This window comes from Salarias fasciatus, chromosome 7, assembly GCF_902148845.1.
Source record: "Salarias fasciatus chromosome 7, fSalaFa1.1, whole genome shotgun sequence".
Classification (NCBI taxonomy): domain Eukaryota; kingdom Metazoa; phylum Chordata; class Actinopteri; order Blenniiformes; family Blenniidae; genus Salarias; species Salarias fasciatus.
The window spans coordinates 32,363,155-32,376,710 of NC_043751.1; the positions used below are offsets into that span (position 1 = coordinate 32,363,155).

General features: G+C 56.5%; 1 protein-coding gene across 1 annotated transcript in view; it reads left to right on the plus strand.

The window, feature by feature from the left end:
* Positions 1-13,016, plus strand: part of lamb4 (laminin, beta 4) — a 34,146-nt gene extending 21,130 nt beyond the window's left edge. Inside the window, exons 25-34 of the mRNA XM_030096196.1 lie at positions 142-511; positions 3,487-3,650; positions 4,689-4,891; positions 5,072-5,263; positions 6,948-7,092; positions 7,476-7,683; positions 7,751-7,886; positions 7,975-8,139; positions 11,404-11,557; positions 12,323-13,016. Coding sequence (XP_029952056.1) covers positions 142-511; positions 3,487-3,650; positions 4,689-4,891; positions 5,072-5,263; positions 6,948-7,092; positions 7,476-7,683; positions 7,751-7,886; positions 7,975-8,139; positions 11,404-11,557; positions 12,323-12,462 — 1,877 coding nt within the window. The 3' untranslated portion in view covers positions 12,463-13,016. The remainder of the gene's footprint in view (positions 1-141; positions 512-3,486; positions 3,651-4,688; positions 4,892-5,071; positions 5,264-6,947; positions 7,093-7,475; positions 7,684-7,750; positions 7,887-7,974; positions 8,140-11,403; positions 11,558-12,322) is intronic.
* The last annotated feature ends 540 nt before the right edge of the window (positions 13,017-13,556 follow it).

Here is a 13,556-nt window from a genome sequence, read left to right on the forward strand (position 1 = left end):
CCCCACATCCCGCTCCACCCCCAGCTCCACCCCCACATCCCCCTGCACCCCCACCCCCACCCCCACCCCCACCCCCACATCCCGCTGCACCCCCACCCCCACCCCCACCCCCACATCCTAACACCGCTCCTCCGCCCCCAGCCTGCGACTGTAATCTGGACGGGACGGAGCGTCCGGCGTGCGACGCTGAGACCGGCGAGTGTCGGTGCCGCCGCGGCGTCGCCGGGATCTTCTGCGACGAGTGCGCGCCCGGGTTCGACTCCGCCTTCCCGGCGTGCGCGGCGTGCCACCCCTGCACCGCCCTGTGGGCGGAGAGCGTCACCGACGTCCGGTGGGCGGCGCGGCGGATGCGGGACCTCGTCCCTCGCCGCGGCGACGAGCCGCCGCCCGCCCGGCGTCGCCAACGGCAACGGATCCAGGACATCCGGGAGTCGCTGGACAGCCTGGCCAACCTGACCGCGGAGTCCCGGCCCCGGGTGGAGCGGCTGGAGGAGCTCCACCTGAGGATCAGGTGAGCGGCGCTCAACACCAAAACCACCAAAACCACCAAAACCCGTCCTGCTGCAGCGGGTCCTGGTCTGGACCCCGGAGACTCTGTCCGGGTTCATTCCTTCACTGGGAGGTGGTTCAGCTACGCCTGTAGCCACGCCCCCCTCCGGTCCCCCCAAGGGCTCTGGTCCCCCAGATGGAGAGGGGGCGGAGGTGGGGGGTGGAGGTCCTCCCTGAGGGACAGGTTCTCCCAGCGTCCTCCTGTCCAGCCTCAGTGGACTCAGAGCCGCTGGAGGAAGGTGAAACGTCTGCAGGGCTGCAGGGCGGCTGATGGGGGTTCCTTTGCATTTCCAACATGTCCAGCTGTCCAACTGTCCAACTGTCCAACTGTCCAACTGTCCAGCTGTCCAACTGTCCAGCTGTCCAACTGTCCAACTGTCCAGCTGTCCAACTGTCCAGCTGTCCAACTGTCCAACTGTCCAGCTGTCCAGCTGTCCAACTGTCCAACTGTCCAGCTGTCCAGCTGTCCAACTGTCCAGCTGTCCAGCTGTCCAGCTGTCCAACTGTCCAGCTGTCCAACTGTCCAACTGTCCAACTGTCCAGCTGTCCAACTGTCCAGCTGTCCAACTGTCCAACTGTCCAGCTGTCCAGCTGTCCAACTGTCCAGCTGTCCAACTGTCCAACTGTCCAACTGTCCAGCTGTCCAGCTGTCCAGCTGTCCAACTGTCCAGCTGTCCAGCTGTCCAACTGTCCAACTGTCCAGCTGTCCAGCGCGGTTTGTTCCTTTAGATCCAACCAAACTGAATTCCTCTGTGGAACCATAGAACTGAGGTTTCAGTCAAACTGGAAGTCCTCCTGTCCCCCTGTCCTCCTGTCCTCTGTCCCCCTGTCCCCCTGTCCTCCTGTCCTCCTGTCCCCCCGTCCTCCTGTCCCCTGTCCCCTGTCCTCATGTCCCCCTGTCCTCCTGTCCCCCTGTCCCCCTGTCCTCCTGTCCTCCTGTCCCCCTGTCCTCCTGTCCTCCTGTCCTCCTGTCCCCCTGTCCTCCTGTCTCCCTGTCCTCCTATCCTCCTGTCCCCCTGTCCTCCTGTCCTCCTGTCCCCCTGTCCCCTGTCCTCCTGTCCCCCTGTCCTCCTGTCCTCCTGTCCCCCTGTCCCCTGTACCCTGTCCTCTTGTCCCCCTGTCCTCCTGTCCCCCTGTCCCCTGTACCCTGTCCTCTTGTCCCCCTGTCCCCCTGTCCCCTGTCCTCATGTCCTCCTGTCCCCCTGTCCTCCTGTCCCCCTGTCCTCCTGTCCCCTGTCCCCTGTCCTCCTGTCCTCCTGTCCCCCTGCCCCCCTGTCCCCTGTCCTCATGTCCTCCTGTCCTCCTGTCCCCCTGTCCCCTGTCCCCTGTCCTCATGTCTTCCTGTCCTCCTGTCCCCCTGTCCTCCTGCCCCCCTGTCCCCTGTCCTCATGTCCTCCTGTCCTCCTGTCCTCCTGTCCCCCTGTCCCCTGTCCTCATGTCTTCCTGTCCTCCTGTCCTCCTGTCCCCCTGTCCCCTGTCCTCCTGTCCCCCTGTCCTCCTGTCCTCCTGTCCCCTGTCCTCCTGTCCCCTGTCCTCATGTCCTCCTGTCCTCCTGTCCCCCTGTCCCCTGTCCCCTGTCCTCCTGTCCCCCTGTCCCCTGTCCTCCTGTCCTCCTGTCCCCTGTCCTCATGTCCTCCTGTCCCCCTGTCCCCTGTCCCCTGTCCTCATGTCCTCCTGTCCTCCTGTCCTCCTGTCCCCCTGTCCCCTGTCCTCATGTCCTCATGTCCTCCTGTCCTCCTGTCCCCCTGTCCCCTCTCCCCTGTCCTCATGTCCTCCTGTCCTCCTGTCCCCCTGTCCCCTGTCCCCTGTCCTCATGTCCTCCTGTCCTCCTGTCCTCCTGTCCCCCTGTCCCCTGTCCCCTGTCCTCATGTCCTCCTGTCCTCCTGTCCTCCTGTCCCCTGTCAGCAGTTCAACAGTCTCATACTGTGACTCTAAGCTGTCCCGGTCCTTGTTGTCCATGTTGTCCATGTTGTCCTTGTTGTCCTTGTTGTCCATGTTGTCCATGTTGTCCTTGTTGTCCTTGTTGTCCATGTTGTCCTTGTTGTCCATGTTGTCCTTGTTGTCCTTGTTGTCCATGTTGTCCATGTTGTCCTTGTTGTCCATGTTGTCCTTGTTGTCCTTGTTGTCCATGTTGTCCATGTTGTCCTTGTTGTCCATGTTGTCCTTGTTGTCCATGTTGTCCATGTTGTCCTTGTTGTCCTTGTTGTCCATGTTGTCCTTGTTGTCCATGTTGTCCATGTTGTCCATGTTGTCCATGTTGTCCTTGTTGTCCTTGTTGTCCATGTTGTCCTTGTTGTCCATGTTGTCCATGTTGTCCATGTTGTCCTTGTTGTCCTTGTTGTCCATGTTGTCCTTGTTGTCCATGTTGTCCTTGTTGTCCTTGTTGTCCATGTTGTCCATGTTGTCCTTGTTGTCCATGTTGTCCATGTTGTCCATGTTGTCCTTGTTGTCCTTGTTGTCCTTGTTGTCCTCGTTGTCCTCGTTGTCCATGTTGTCCATGTTGTCCATGTTGTCCATGTTGTCCTTGTTGTCCTTGTTGTCCATGTTGTCCTTGTTGTCCATGTTGTCCATGTTGTCCATGTTGTCCTTGTTGTCCTTGTTGTCCATGTTGTCCTTGTTGTCCATGTTGTCCTTGTTGTCCTTGTTGTCCATGTTGTCCATGTTGTCCTTGTTGTCCATGTTGTCCATGTTGTCCATGTTGTCCATGTTGTCCTTGTTGTCCTTGTTGTCCATGTTGTCCATGTTGTCCATGTTGTCCTTGTTGTCCTTGTTGTCCTTGTTGTCCATGTTGTCCATGTTGTCCATGTTGTCCTTGTTGTCCTTGTTGTCCTTGTTGTCCTTGTTGTCCTTGTTGTCCTCGTTGTCCTTGTTGTCCATGTCTCCTGGTGGAGATGCAGGTTCTGGGTGAACTGGACCATCTGGGTCCCTGTTTTGCAGGACGGTGAAAGACTCCGTCGACCCCAACGTGATCCGGATCGATCCGTCTCGGCTCCTCAACACCGAGATGGACAACATCCAGCTGGAGGCCGGGACGCTGCTGGACAGGCTGAGGACCGCCGTCCCTCCAGAGACAAACCCCGGACCCACGGAACCACCGCAAGGTACCGGACCCCCGCCAGGCCCACCCGGGTCTGACTGGACCAGACTCACCTGTCCCCCGGTTCTCCAGGTGGACAAGCTTTAGAGCAGTGCTTCTCAAACTGTGGGGCGCGCCCCCCTGGGGGGACGCGTGTGACCCTGGGGAACATGGTTTTTTTCCCGCCGGACTAAAATGTCCACATCCTCTCCAGCAGGTGGCGGTGGCGCGCTCACTGCGAAGCAGTAAACAAACCCTGAGACACGCGAGACATTTTTATCAGGGAGGAAAAGACAGACGGAGACAGACGAAGACAGAGAGTCAAAAGAGAACTCTGAGTGTCGGGGGGCAGGACCCCTCTGAGGGTCCAGGACCCCTCTGAGGGCCCAGGTCTGTGGTTCTGCTTCCTTCAGCAGCGTCTGAGCTTTGAGGCCGAACCTCCTGAGAGGCCGTGACCTGCAGAACCTGCAGAACCTGCAGAACCTGCGAAAAATAATTGAGAAGCACTGATATAGAGGAAGCTGTCCCACCCCGTCCTGCCCCATCCCGCCCCACCCCGTCCCGTCCTGTCCCGCCCCTTCTTGCCCCGTCCTGCCCCTTCTTGCCCCGTCCTGCCCTCGTTCCGCCCTGTCCTGCCCCTTCTTGCCCCGTCCCCCCCCGTCCCGCCCCGTCCCGCCCCGTCCTGCCCCGTCTCGCCCCGTCCTGTCCCGTCTCGCCCCGTCCTGTCCCGTCCCACCCCGTCCCCCCCCCGTCCCGCCCCGTCCCGCCCCGTCCCGCCCCGTCCCACGCTGACTCTCTGTCCCATCCCGTCCTGTCTGCTGTCTTCTTGCGGAGACGGTGTGTCCGTGGGGACCGGGACCGGTTCTCGCCCCCGTCAGGCCCAGTGTGGTGGAGGAACGTCGGTGAGGTTTAACACTGAGGGTCCAGACTGACCCCCCTCCAGGGTCCAGGACCACATGGAGCCTACAAGGCCCCACCGGCCCCGGGTCCCCGGAGAACCCGGAGAACCCCGGCAGGACCGGTCTGACCCGTGTCCTGGTCTCCTGGTCCCTGTTTGTGGCAGAGCTGCTCCAGGAGATCCAGGATCTTCACGGGTCCTTCATGCGGGACGAGAAGCGGCTGAGAGACGCGGGCCGGGCCCTGGAGGACTCCATGGACACCCGGCAGGACCTGAGACACAAACTGGGTCTGAACGGAACCACCAGAGACCTGGAGCCCCTGGAGAGCAAGGTCCACCGGCTCAGCGTGGGACACCTCAACCGGCAGGTGAGTCCACCTGGTTCAGGTCCAGGCAGGTCCAGAAGGTCCAGCAGGTCCAGAAGGTCCAGCAGGTCCAGAAGGTCCAGCAGGTCCAGCTTCATAGTCTTTACTGAGGCCGTCAGGGTCCAGGTGGGTCCACTGAGGAAAACCAGGTCTCTTCATGGTCTTTCATGTCTTGTGGTGCAGGTCTGTGGGGAACCTGGTCTAGAGGACTGCTCTGGGTGCGGGGGCGCTCTCTGTGGACCAGGACGGAGGAAGTGTGGCGGTCCAGCCTGTGACGGAGCACTTCCTGTCAGCCAGGACGCTTCAGAGACCGCCGAGAGGACCAGGGACCGGATCGCCCAAGTCCAGTCCAGACTGCAGGAGTCTCAGACCAAGGCAAGTCCAGACGGTGGTTCTGGAAGATCACCAACCCCACTCTAGGACCAGCGAGTCCCCTCTAGGACCACCTAGTCCCCCTTTAGACCACCCAGTCCCCTCTAGGACCAGCGAGTCCCCTCTAGGACCACCTAGTCCCCCTTTAGACCACCCAGTCCCCTCTAGGACCAGCGAGTCCCCTCTAAGTCTTGTTAGGATCCTGGCGGCGGCCATTAATGACGATCCACCCTGGATTGGTGTCTCGGTGGCGTCTCCAGCAGCTCGTCCCTCCGGAGCTCGTCCCACAGCCGGCGGACGTCTTCTCCCGGTCGGCCATGATCCTGTCTGCCTCAGCAGCCGCGTGGCGGGCCGAGGTTCGTGGAGCAGCGGCGCCGCCATTGCTGTGACGTCAAGGACCAGCGAGTCCCCTCTAGGACCAGCGAGTCCCCTCTAGGACCAGCGAGTCCCCTCTAGGACCAGCGAGTCCCCTCTAGGACCAGCGAGTCCCCTCTAGGACCACTGAGTCCCCTCTAGGACCACCGAATCCCCTCTAGGACTAGCGAGCCCCCTCTCGGACCACCGAGCCCCCTGTAGGACCACCGAGCCCCCTGTAGGACCACCGAGCCCCCTGTAGGACCACCCAGTCCCCTCCAGGACCAGCGAGGCTCTGGTCGGACCACAGACGGTCCTGCTGGGTCTGTTTGGGGATCAGTATTAATTTACCGTGTTTTCCTGAATATGAGCGACTCTGATTATCAGACGAGTATTTTTCAAACATCCTTTTGTGAAAATAAAGACGCTGCAGACAGTCGGGTTCTCAGGAAACAAGTGTTTACTGTAGAATCATTCTGGGAAAACTCACAGCAGAGGAAACGTTTCACGTGATTTAAGATCCAGAAATCTTCCTGCAGTAAAACCTCAAAGGTTGAAACTGCATTAATGATGGAAATGACTCCAGAAGCATCAGGTTCCGGTTCTGTTCAGCTTCAGGAGCTTTAATGATTCCGTCTGATAAATCCTGGCAGCAGTTTGTTGACTCTGCGGCGTTGAACCATCAGTTTAATCTTCTCCTCTGCTGTTTGCTCACTGGTCCAGAGTTCCAGATGCTTCCTTCCAGATGGAACCTTCCAGTTCTCCTCAGATCACTGTGACGCTTCCTGGTCTCCGGTACTTTGGCTCCATCTAGTGGTGCAGATGTGTAACGACAGTCTGGTCCTCCATGACAGAACCACCGGTTTGAGAAAACCGGTTCTGGAAAAAAACATCGTCTCATATTCAGGCCAATACGGCACTGAAGTCTGGATTACTGACGGTAACTGATCAGGTTTAGGGTTTAGGGTCAGGGGTCAGGGGTCAGGGGTCAGGGGTCAGGGTTCAGGGTTAGAGGTGAGTCGTCCACTCACAGACGAGTAAACTACAGAAAATCAGCCAATAGAAACGCAGAATTTTGAATTAAATATTGTTTGATTAATTACTGAATCCGGGACCTGAAGAGGACCGGGACCACAGTTCAGTCCCAGAGGGGAGAATGGTTTCAGGTGGTTCTTGATCCTTAGAACCATCAGCTGTTCCCCGTGAGACCGGCTCGGACCTGCGAGAACCAGGAACCCGGAAACAGCAGGACCCGTCCCGTCAGTTCAGGCCCCTTTATGACCAGGGTCCGGATCTGCTCAGAACCTTCACCAGGTGTCTCCTGCTGCTTCAGGTCTCGGAGGCCCAGCAGGCGGCCCAGGACACCAACTACCGGGCCCAAGTCCTCCAGGACCGGATCCACCTCCACAACCACACCATGGAGGGAGAGAAGAAGAAAACCAGGGAGCTGGTCCAGAGAGTCCGGGTCTTCCTCACAGGTGAGAGGAAGAGGAGGAGGAGGAGGAGGAGGAGGAAGAGGAAGAGGAAGAGGAGGAGGAGGAGGAGGAGGAGGAAGAGGAAGAGGAAGAGGAGAAGGAGGAGGAAGAGGAAGAGGAAGAGGAAGAGGAGGAGGAGGAGGAAGAGGAAGAGGAAGAGGAAGAGGAAGAGGAAGAGGAGGAGGAGGAGGAAGAGGAAGAGGAGGAGGAGGAGGAGGAGGAAGAAGAAGAGGAGGAGGAGGAGGAGGAAGAGGAGGAGGAGGAGGAGGAGGAAGAGGAAGAGGAGGAGGAGGAGGAGGAGGAGGAAATCAGTGCTGTGTGTGTGTGTGTGTCTGTGTGTGTGTGTGTGTGTGTGTGTGTGTGTGTGTGTGCGCGCCCCCCCCCAGATGACCTGGTTCCTCCAGACCACATCGAGCGGATCTCCAGAGCGGTTCTCAGCATCCCGCTCCCAGGATCGGTGGATCAGGTCCAGACTGTGATCCGGCTCATCGAGGACCTGCTGCAGAACTCCACCGGGTCCCGGCCGGACCCCCGGACCCCGGAGGACCGGACCCGGGCCGTGCCAGACCTGCTGGAGGAGGCGGGGCGAGTCCGGTCGGTGGAACTCTGCACCACAGACGACGTTCTGCCGCAGAACCCTGAGCCTCACTGTCGGTTCCAGGAAACGAGCGGAGAACCTCAACGTCCACAACATCCTGCAGGACGTCTACCGGGCCGAGACCGTCCAGGAGGACGCCAACAACCAGCTGGACCGCGCCAGCAGGGACCGGGACCGGACCCGGGTCCTGGTCCAGCAGGTCCGGACACACACACACACACACACACACACTGCAGCTGTTCCTGTGTCCAGCTGTTGTCCAGCTGTTGGTTGCGTTCCGTCCTCAGACCGAAGACCGGCTGGAGGACCTGGAGTCGCGGCTGCAGAACCGCAGGAACCTGCTGGACGAGACGGAACGTCTGAAGACCCGAGCGGGACAGAACGCCGAGACAGCGAGGGACGCCAGAGACACCGCCGAGGACGCGCTAGCTAACGCCGTGGACACACAGGCGGTAAACTACACACACCCAGACTGAAATACACACACTCAGTCAGCGACACACACCCAGAGTGAACTACAGGCGGACAGTGAACTACAGGCAGAGGGGTGGGAGGGGTGGGTTGGGGGGTGGACGGGGGGGGGGGGGGGGGGGGGATGCCCTGGATCTCGGGGTGCGTGGCCGGAGCGCTGGGGGGGGGTACTGGCCTTGGGTGGGTAGCCGCCCGTGTGGGCCGGTTCTCGCGGGGGGTCATGGCCCTCCGCCTGGGTGGGGGGTCGGCTCTTGGGCTCTTGGACCTTGGGCTCTGGGCCCTGCCCGGCCCAGGCGTCCGGCGCCCGGGGTGGACCGGCTCCTCCGCGGGGCCCGGGCCCGGGGCTGCCGGGGTCCCCGGCCGGGGCTTTCCTCTGCCCCGTTTCTGAACCGGAGCGGGGGCGTCTGCCTGGGGGGGCGGCTTGGATCCGGGCTCTGTGATGACCGCCGGCTGTCTGGGCTCTGAGGGCCTCTCTGGCCTGCTTCTGGCCTTCTCAGGGGTCAGAGGTCATATATGCATGATCACTATCACCATCATATTTTCATGATCACGCTGATCTTTAATCACTCTTCACATACTCGGTTACCTTGTCTTCTTGTGGTGGTTAGAATAATGGTGGTCTGTAGTAGCCCTCTCTTGATGCACGCCCCGAGTTTACTACTAGTTACTACTAGTTACTACTAGTTACTACTAGTTACTAGTCTGTTCACTACTACGGTTCGTCAGGGGGAAAAAAAATACATAAAAAAAAAATTATATATATGTATGGTTCTGTCAGTTTTTGTGTTGGTTGTCGGCTCTGTTTTGGTGTTGTGCCCCCCCCCCCCCCCGTTCTCCCTCTCTCTTTATCTCTCTCTCTTTCTGTCTCTCGCTCTCTGAGCGTCTCCGTCCCGGTCCTGTCCTCAGCCATGCCGGATGCCAGCTTTAAATAAAGGCAGCAGCAGGAGGAGACTCAGTCTCATCCTGCTGCTAACAGTAAAATCTGTTGGGATAGTAAAAGGCTACAATCATACAATATTGCAAAGGGGGGAAAAAAAAAACTACAGGCAGACAGTAAACTACAGGCAGACAGTGAAGTACAGGCAGGCAGTGAACTACAGGCAGATCATGAACTACAGGCAGACAGTAAACTACAGGCGGACAGTGAACTACAGGCAGATCATGAACTACAGGCAGACAGTAAACTACAGGCGGACAGTGAACTACAGGCAGATAAGGAACTACAGGCAGACAATAAACTACAGGCAGATAATGAACTACACGCGGACAGTAAACTACAGGCGGACAGTGAACTACAAGCAGACAGTGAACTACAGGCAGACAGCAAAATACAGGCAGATCATGAACTACAGGCGCACAGTAAACTACAAGCAGACAGTGAACTACAGGCAGATAAGGAACTACAGGCAGACAATAAACTACAGGCAGATAAGGAACTACAGGCAGACAATAAACTACAGGCGGACAGTACAATACAGGCAGATCATGAACTACAGGCGGACAGTGAACTACAAGCAGACAGTGAATTACAGGCAGACAGTGAACTACAGGCGGACAGTGAACTACAGGCAGGCAGTGAACTACAGGCAGACAGTGAAGTACAGGCAGATCATGAACCACAGCCGGACAATAAACTACAGGCGGACAGTGAACTACAGGCAGACAGTGAACTACAGGCAGACAATAAACTACAGGCAGACAGTAAAATACAGGCGGATCATGAACTACAGGTGGACAGTAAACTACAAGCAGACAGTGAACTACAGGCAGATAAGGAACTACAGGCAGACAATAAACTACAGGCGGACAGTACAAAACAGGCAGATCATGAACTACAGGCGGACAGTGAACTACAAGCAGACAGTGAAGTACAGGCAGACAGTGAACTACAGGCGGACAGTGAACTACAGGCAGGCAGTGAACTACAGGCAGACAGTGAAGTACAGGCAGATCATGAACCACAGCTGGACAATAAACTACAGGCGGACAGTGAACTACAGGCAGACAGTGAACTACAGGCAGACAGTGATCTACAGGCAGATCATGAACTACAGGAAGACAGTGAACTACAGGCGGACAGTGAAGTACAGGCAGATAATGAACTACAGGAAGACAGTAAACTACAGGCAGACAGTAAACTACAGGCGGACAGTGAAGTACAGGCAGATGATGAACTGCAGGCAGACAGTAAACTACAGGCAGACAGTGAAGTACAGGCAGATAATGAACTACAGGCAGACAGTAAACTACAGGCAGACAGTGAAGTACAGGCGGACGGTGAACTACAGGCAGACAGTGAAGTACAGGCGGACAGTGAAGTACAAGCAGATGATGAACTACAGGCAGACAGTAAACTACAGGCAGATAATGAACTACAGGCAGACAGTAAACTACAGGCAGACAGTGAACTACAGGCAGACAGTAAACTACAGGCAGACAGTGAAGTACAGGCAGATAATGAACTACAGGCAGACAGTGAACTACAAGCAGACAGTAAACTACAGGCGGACAGTGAACTACAGGCAGACAGTAAAGTACAGGCAGGCAATGAACTACAGGCAGACAGTGAAGTACAGGCAGATCATGAACTACAGGAAGACAGTAAACTACAGGCGGACAGAGAACTACAGGCGGACAGTGAAGTACAGGAAGACAGTAAACTCCAGGCAGACATTAAACTACAGGCGGACAGTGAAGTACAGGCAGATAATGAACTACAGGCAGACAGTAAACTACAGGCAGACAGTGAACTACAGGCAGACAGTGAACTACAGGTGGACAGTGAAGTACAGGCGGACAGTGAAGTACAGGCAGATAATGAACTACAGGCAGACAGTGATCTACAGGCAGATCATGAACCACACCCGGACAGTAAACTACAGGCGGACAGTGAACTACAGGCAGACAGTGATCTACAGACAGATCATGAACTACAGGAAGACAGTAAACTACAGGCGGACAGTGAACTACAGGCGGACAGTGAAGTACAGGCAGATAATGAACTACAGGCAGACAGTTAACTACAGGCAGACAGTGAAGTACAGGCAGATAATGAACTACAGGCAGACAGTGAACTACAGGCAGACAGTGAACTACAGGCGGACAGTGAACTACAGGCGGACAGTGAAGTACAGGCAGATCATGAACTACAGGCAGACAGTGATCTACAGGCAGATGAACTACAGGAAGACAGTAAACTACAGGCAGACAGTGAACTACAGGTTGAGTCCTTGTTTGTCCAACAGACGCTGAATGTTGTGATGAAGCAGTTTGACGATTTGAAGCAGAAACGACAGAAACAGAAAGAAGAAGACGAAGCTGGAGAACGAGTGAAGAATATCGTGGACGAGGCTGAGGACATGAGGAGGACGGTGGAGGACAAACTGAGCCAGCTCGGAGGTGAGGACACGCTGAGGGACGGGTTCTCAATGTGAAGTGCAGGTCTGGACCGAGAACACACTGAGGGACAGGTCTGGACCAGTAGCGGCCGGTGGAGCGGGGCGCAGATGGTGGGAGAGCTTGTTTCATTCGCCTACATCGTCAGCGGCGGGCGGTGCGGCATTGGTAACCCGGTTGACCCCGGTTGACTCGGTTGACCTGGTTGACCCCGGTTTACCCGGTTGACCTGGTTGACCCCGGTTTACCCGGTTGACCTGGTTGACCCGGTTGACCCGGTTGACCCCGGTTGACCCGGTTGACCTGGTTGACCGGGCTGACCTGGTTGACCCGGTTGACCCCGGTTGACCCGGTTGACCTGGTTGACCCCGGTTGACCCCGGTTGACCTGGTTTACTCGGTTGACCCGGTTGACCTGGTTGACCCCGGTTGACCTGGTTGACCCGGTTGACCCCGGTTGATCCAGTTGACCCGGTTGACCCGGCTGACCTGGTTGACCCAGTTGACCCGGTTGACCTGGTTGACCCCGGTTGACCCGGTTGACCTGGTTGACCCGGTTGACCCGGTTGACCCGGCTGACCTGGTTGACCCAGTTGACCTGGTTGACTTGGTTGACCCGGCTGACCCGGTTGACCTGGTTGACCTGGTTTACCTGGTTGACCCCGGTTGACCCCGGTTGACCTGGTTTACCCGGTTGACCCCAGTTGACCCGGTTGACCTGGTTGACCCGGTTTACCCGGTCCCCTGTCCCCTGTCCTTGTGTGTCCAGATCTGGAGACCCGGTTCCGGGATCTGGATCAGAGGAAGCAGCAGAAAGCGGCTCAGGTCTCCGAGTTGCTGAAGGTCGTCGCTTCTCTCCGTCAGGAAATCTCCAGCCGAGCCGAAGGGTTCGCCGTCTGCACCTCCTGAGACGGACAGGACTCAGGACTCAGGACTCAGGACTCAGGACTCAGGACTCAGGACTCAGGACTCTAGTACTCCAGTACTGTAGTATTCAGTACTGAGTACGCCAATACTCTAGTAGTCTGATACTCTTGTAGTCAGTACTCACTACTCTGGTACTCCGGTACTCTGGGAGTTTGATACCCTAGTAGTCTGGTACTCTAGTAGTCTAGTACTCTAGTAGTCAGTACTGCAGTACTCTAGTAGTCTGGTACTCTGGTAGTCTAGTGCTCTAGTAGTCCAGTACTCTAGTAGTCAGTACTCAGTCCTCTCGTACTCTTGTATTCAGTAGTCAGCAGTCAATACTTCAGTACTCTAGTACTCAGTACTCAATGCTTGGGCACTCTAGTAGTCAGTACTCAATGATCCAGCGCTCAGTACTCGATACTATACTACTCTTATACTCCAGGATTCAGTGCTGCAGTACCCCAGTACTCCAGTACTCAGTAGTAGTTACTCTGTAATCTGATGACTGTTTAAGATGTGATAAAAAGTTCCTGCTGCTGTGAAAAAACTGAAGCTTCAATAAACACAAAGAGACACAACTACACACAACTACACAACACAACACAGAGAGAGACGGCCGAGTGAGACACAACTACACACAACTACACAACACAACACAGAGAGAGACGGCCGAGTGAGACACAACTACACACAACTACACAACACAACACAACAAGAGAGAGACGGCCGAGTGAGACACAACTACACACAACTACACAACACAACACAACACAGAGAGAGACGGCTGAGTGTGACACAACTACACACAACTACACAACACAACACAACACAGAGAGAGACGGCCGAGTGAGACACAACTACACACAACTACACAACACAACACAACACAGAGAGAGACGGCTGAGTGTGACACAACTACACACAACTACACAACACAGAGAGAGACGGCCGAGTGAGACACAACTACACACAACTACACAACACAACACAACACAGAGAGAGACGGCCGAGTGAGACACAACTACACACAACTACACAACACAACACAGAGAGAGACGGCCGAGTGAGACACAACTACACACAACTACACAACA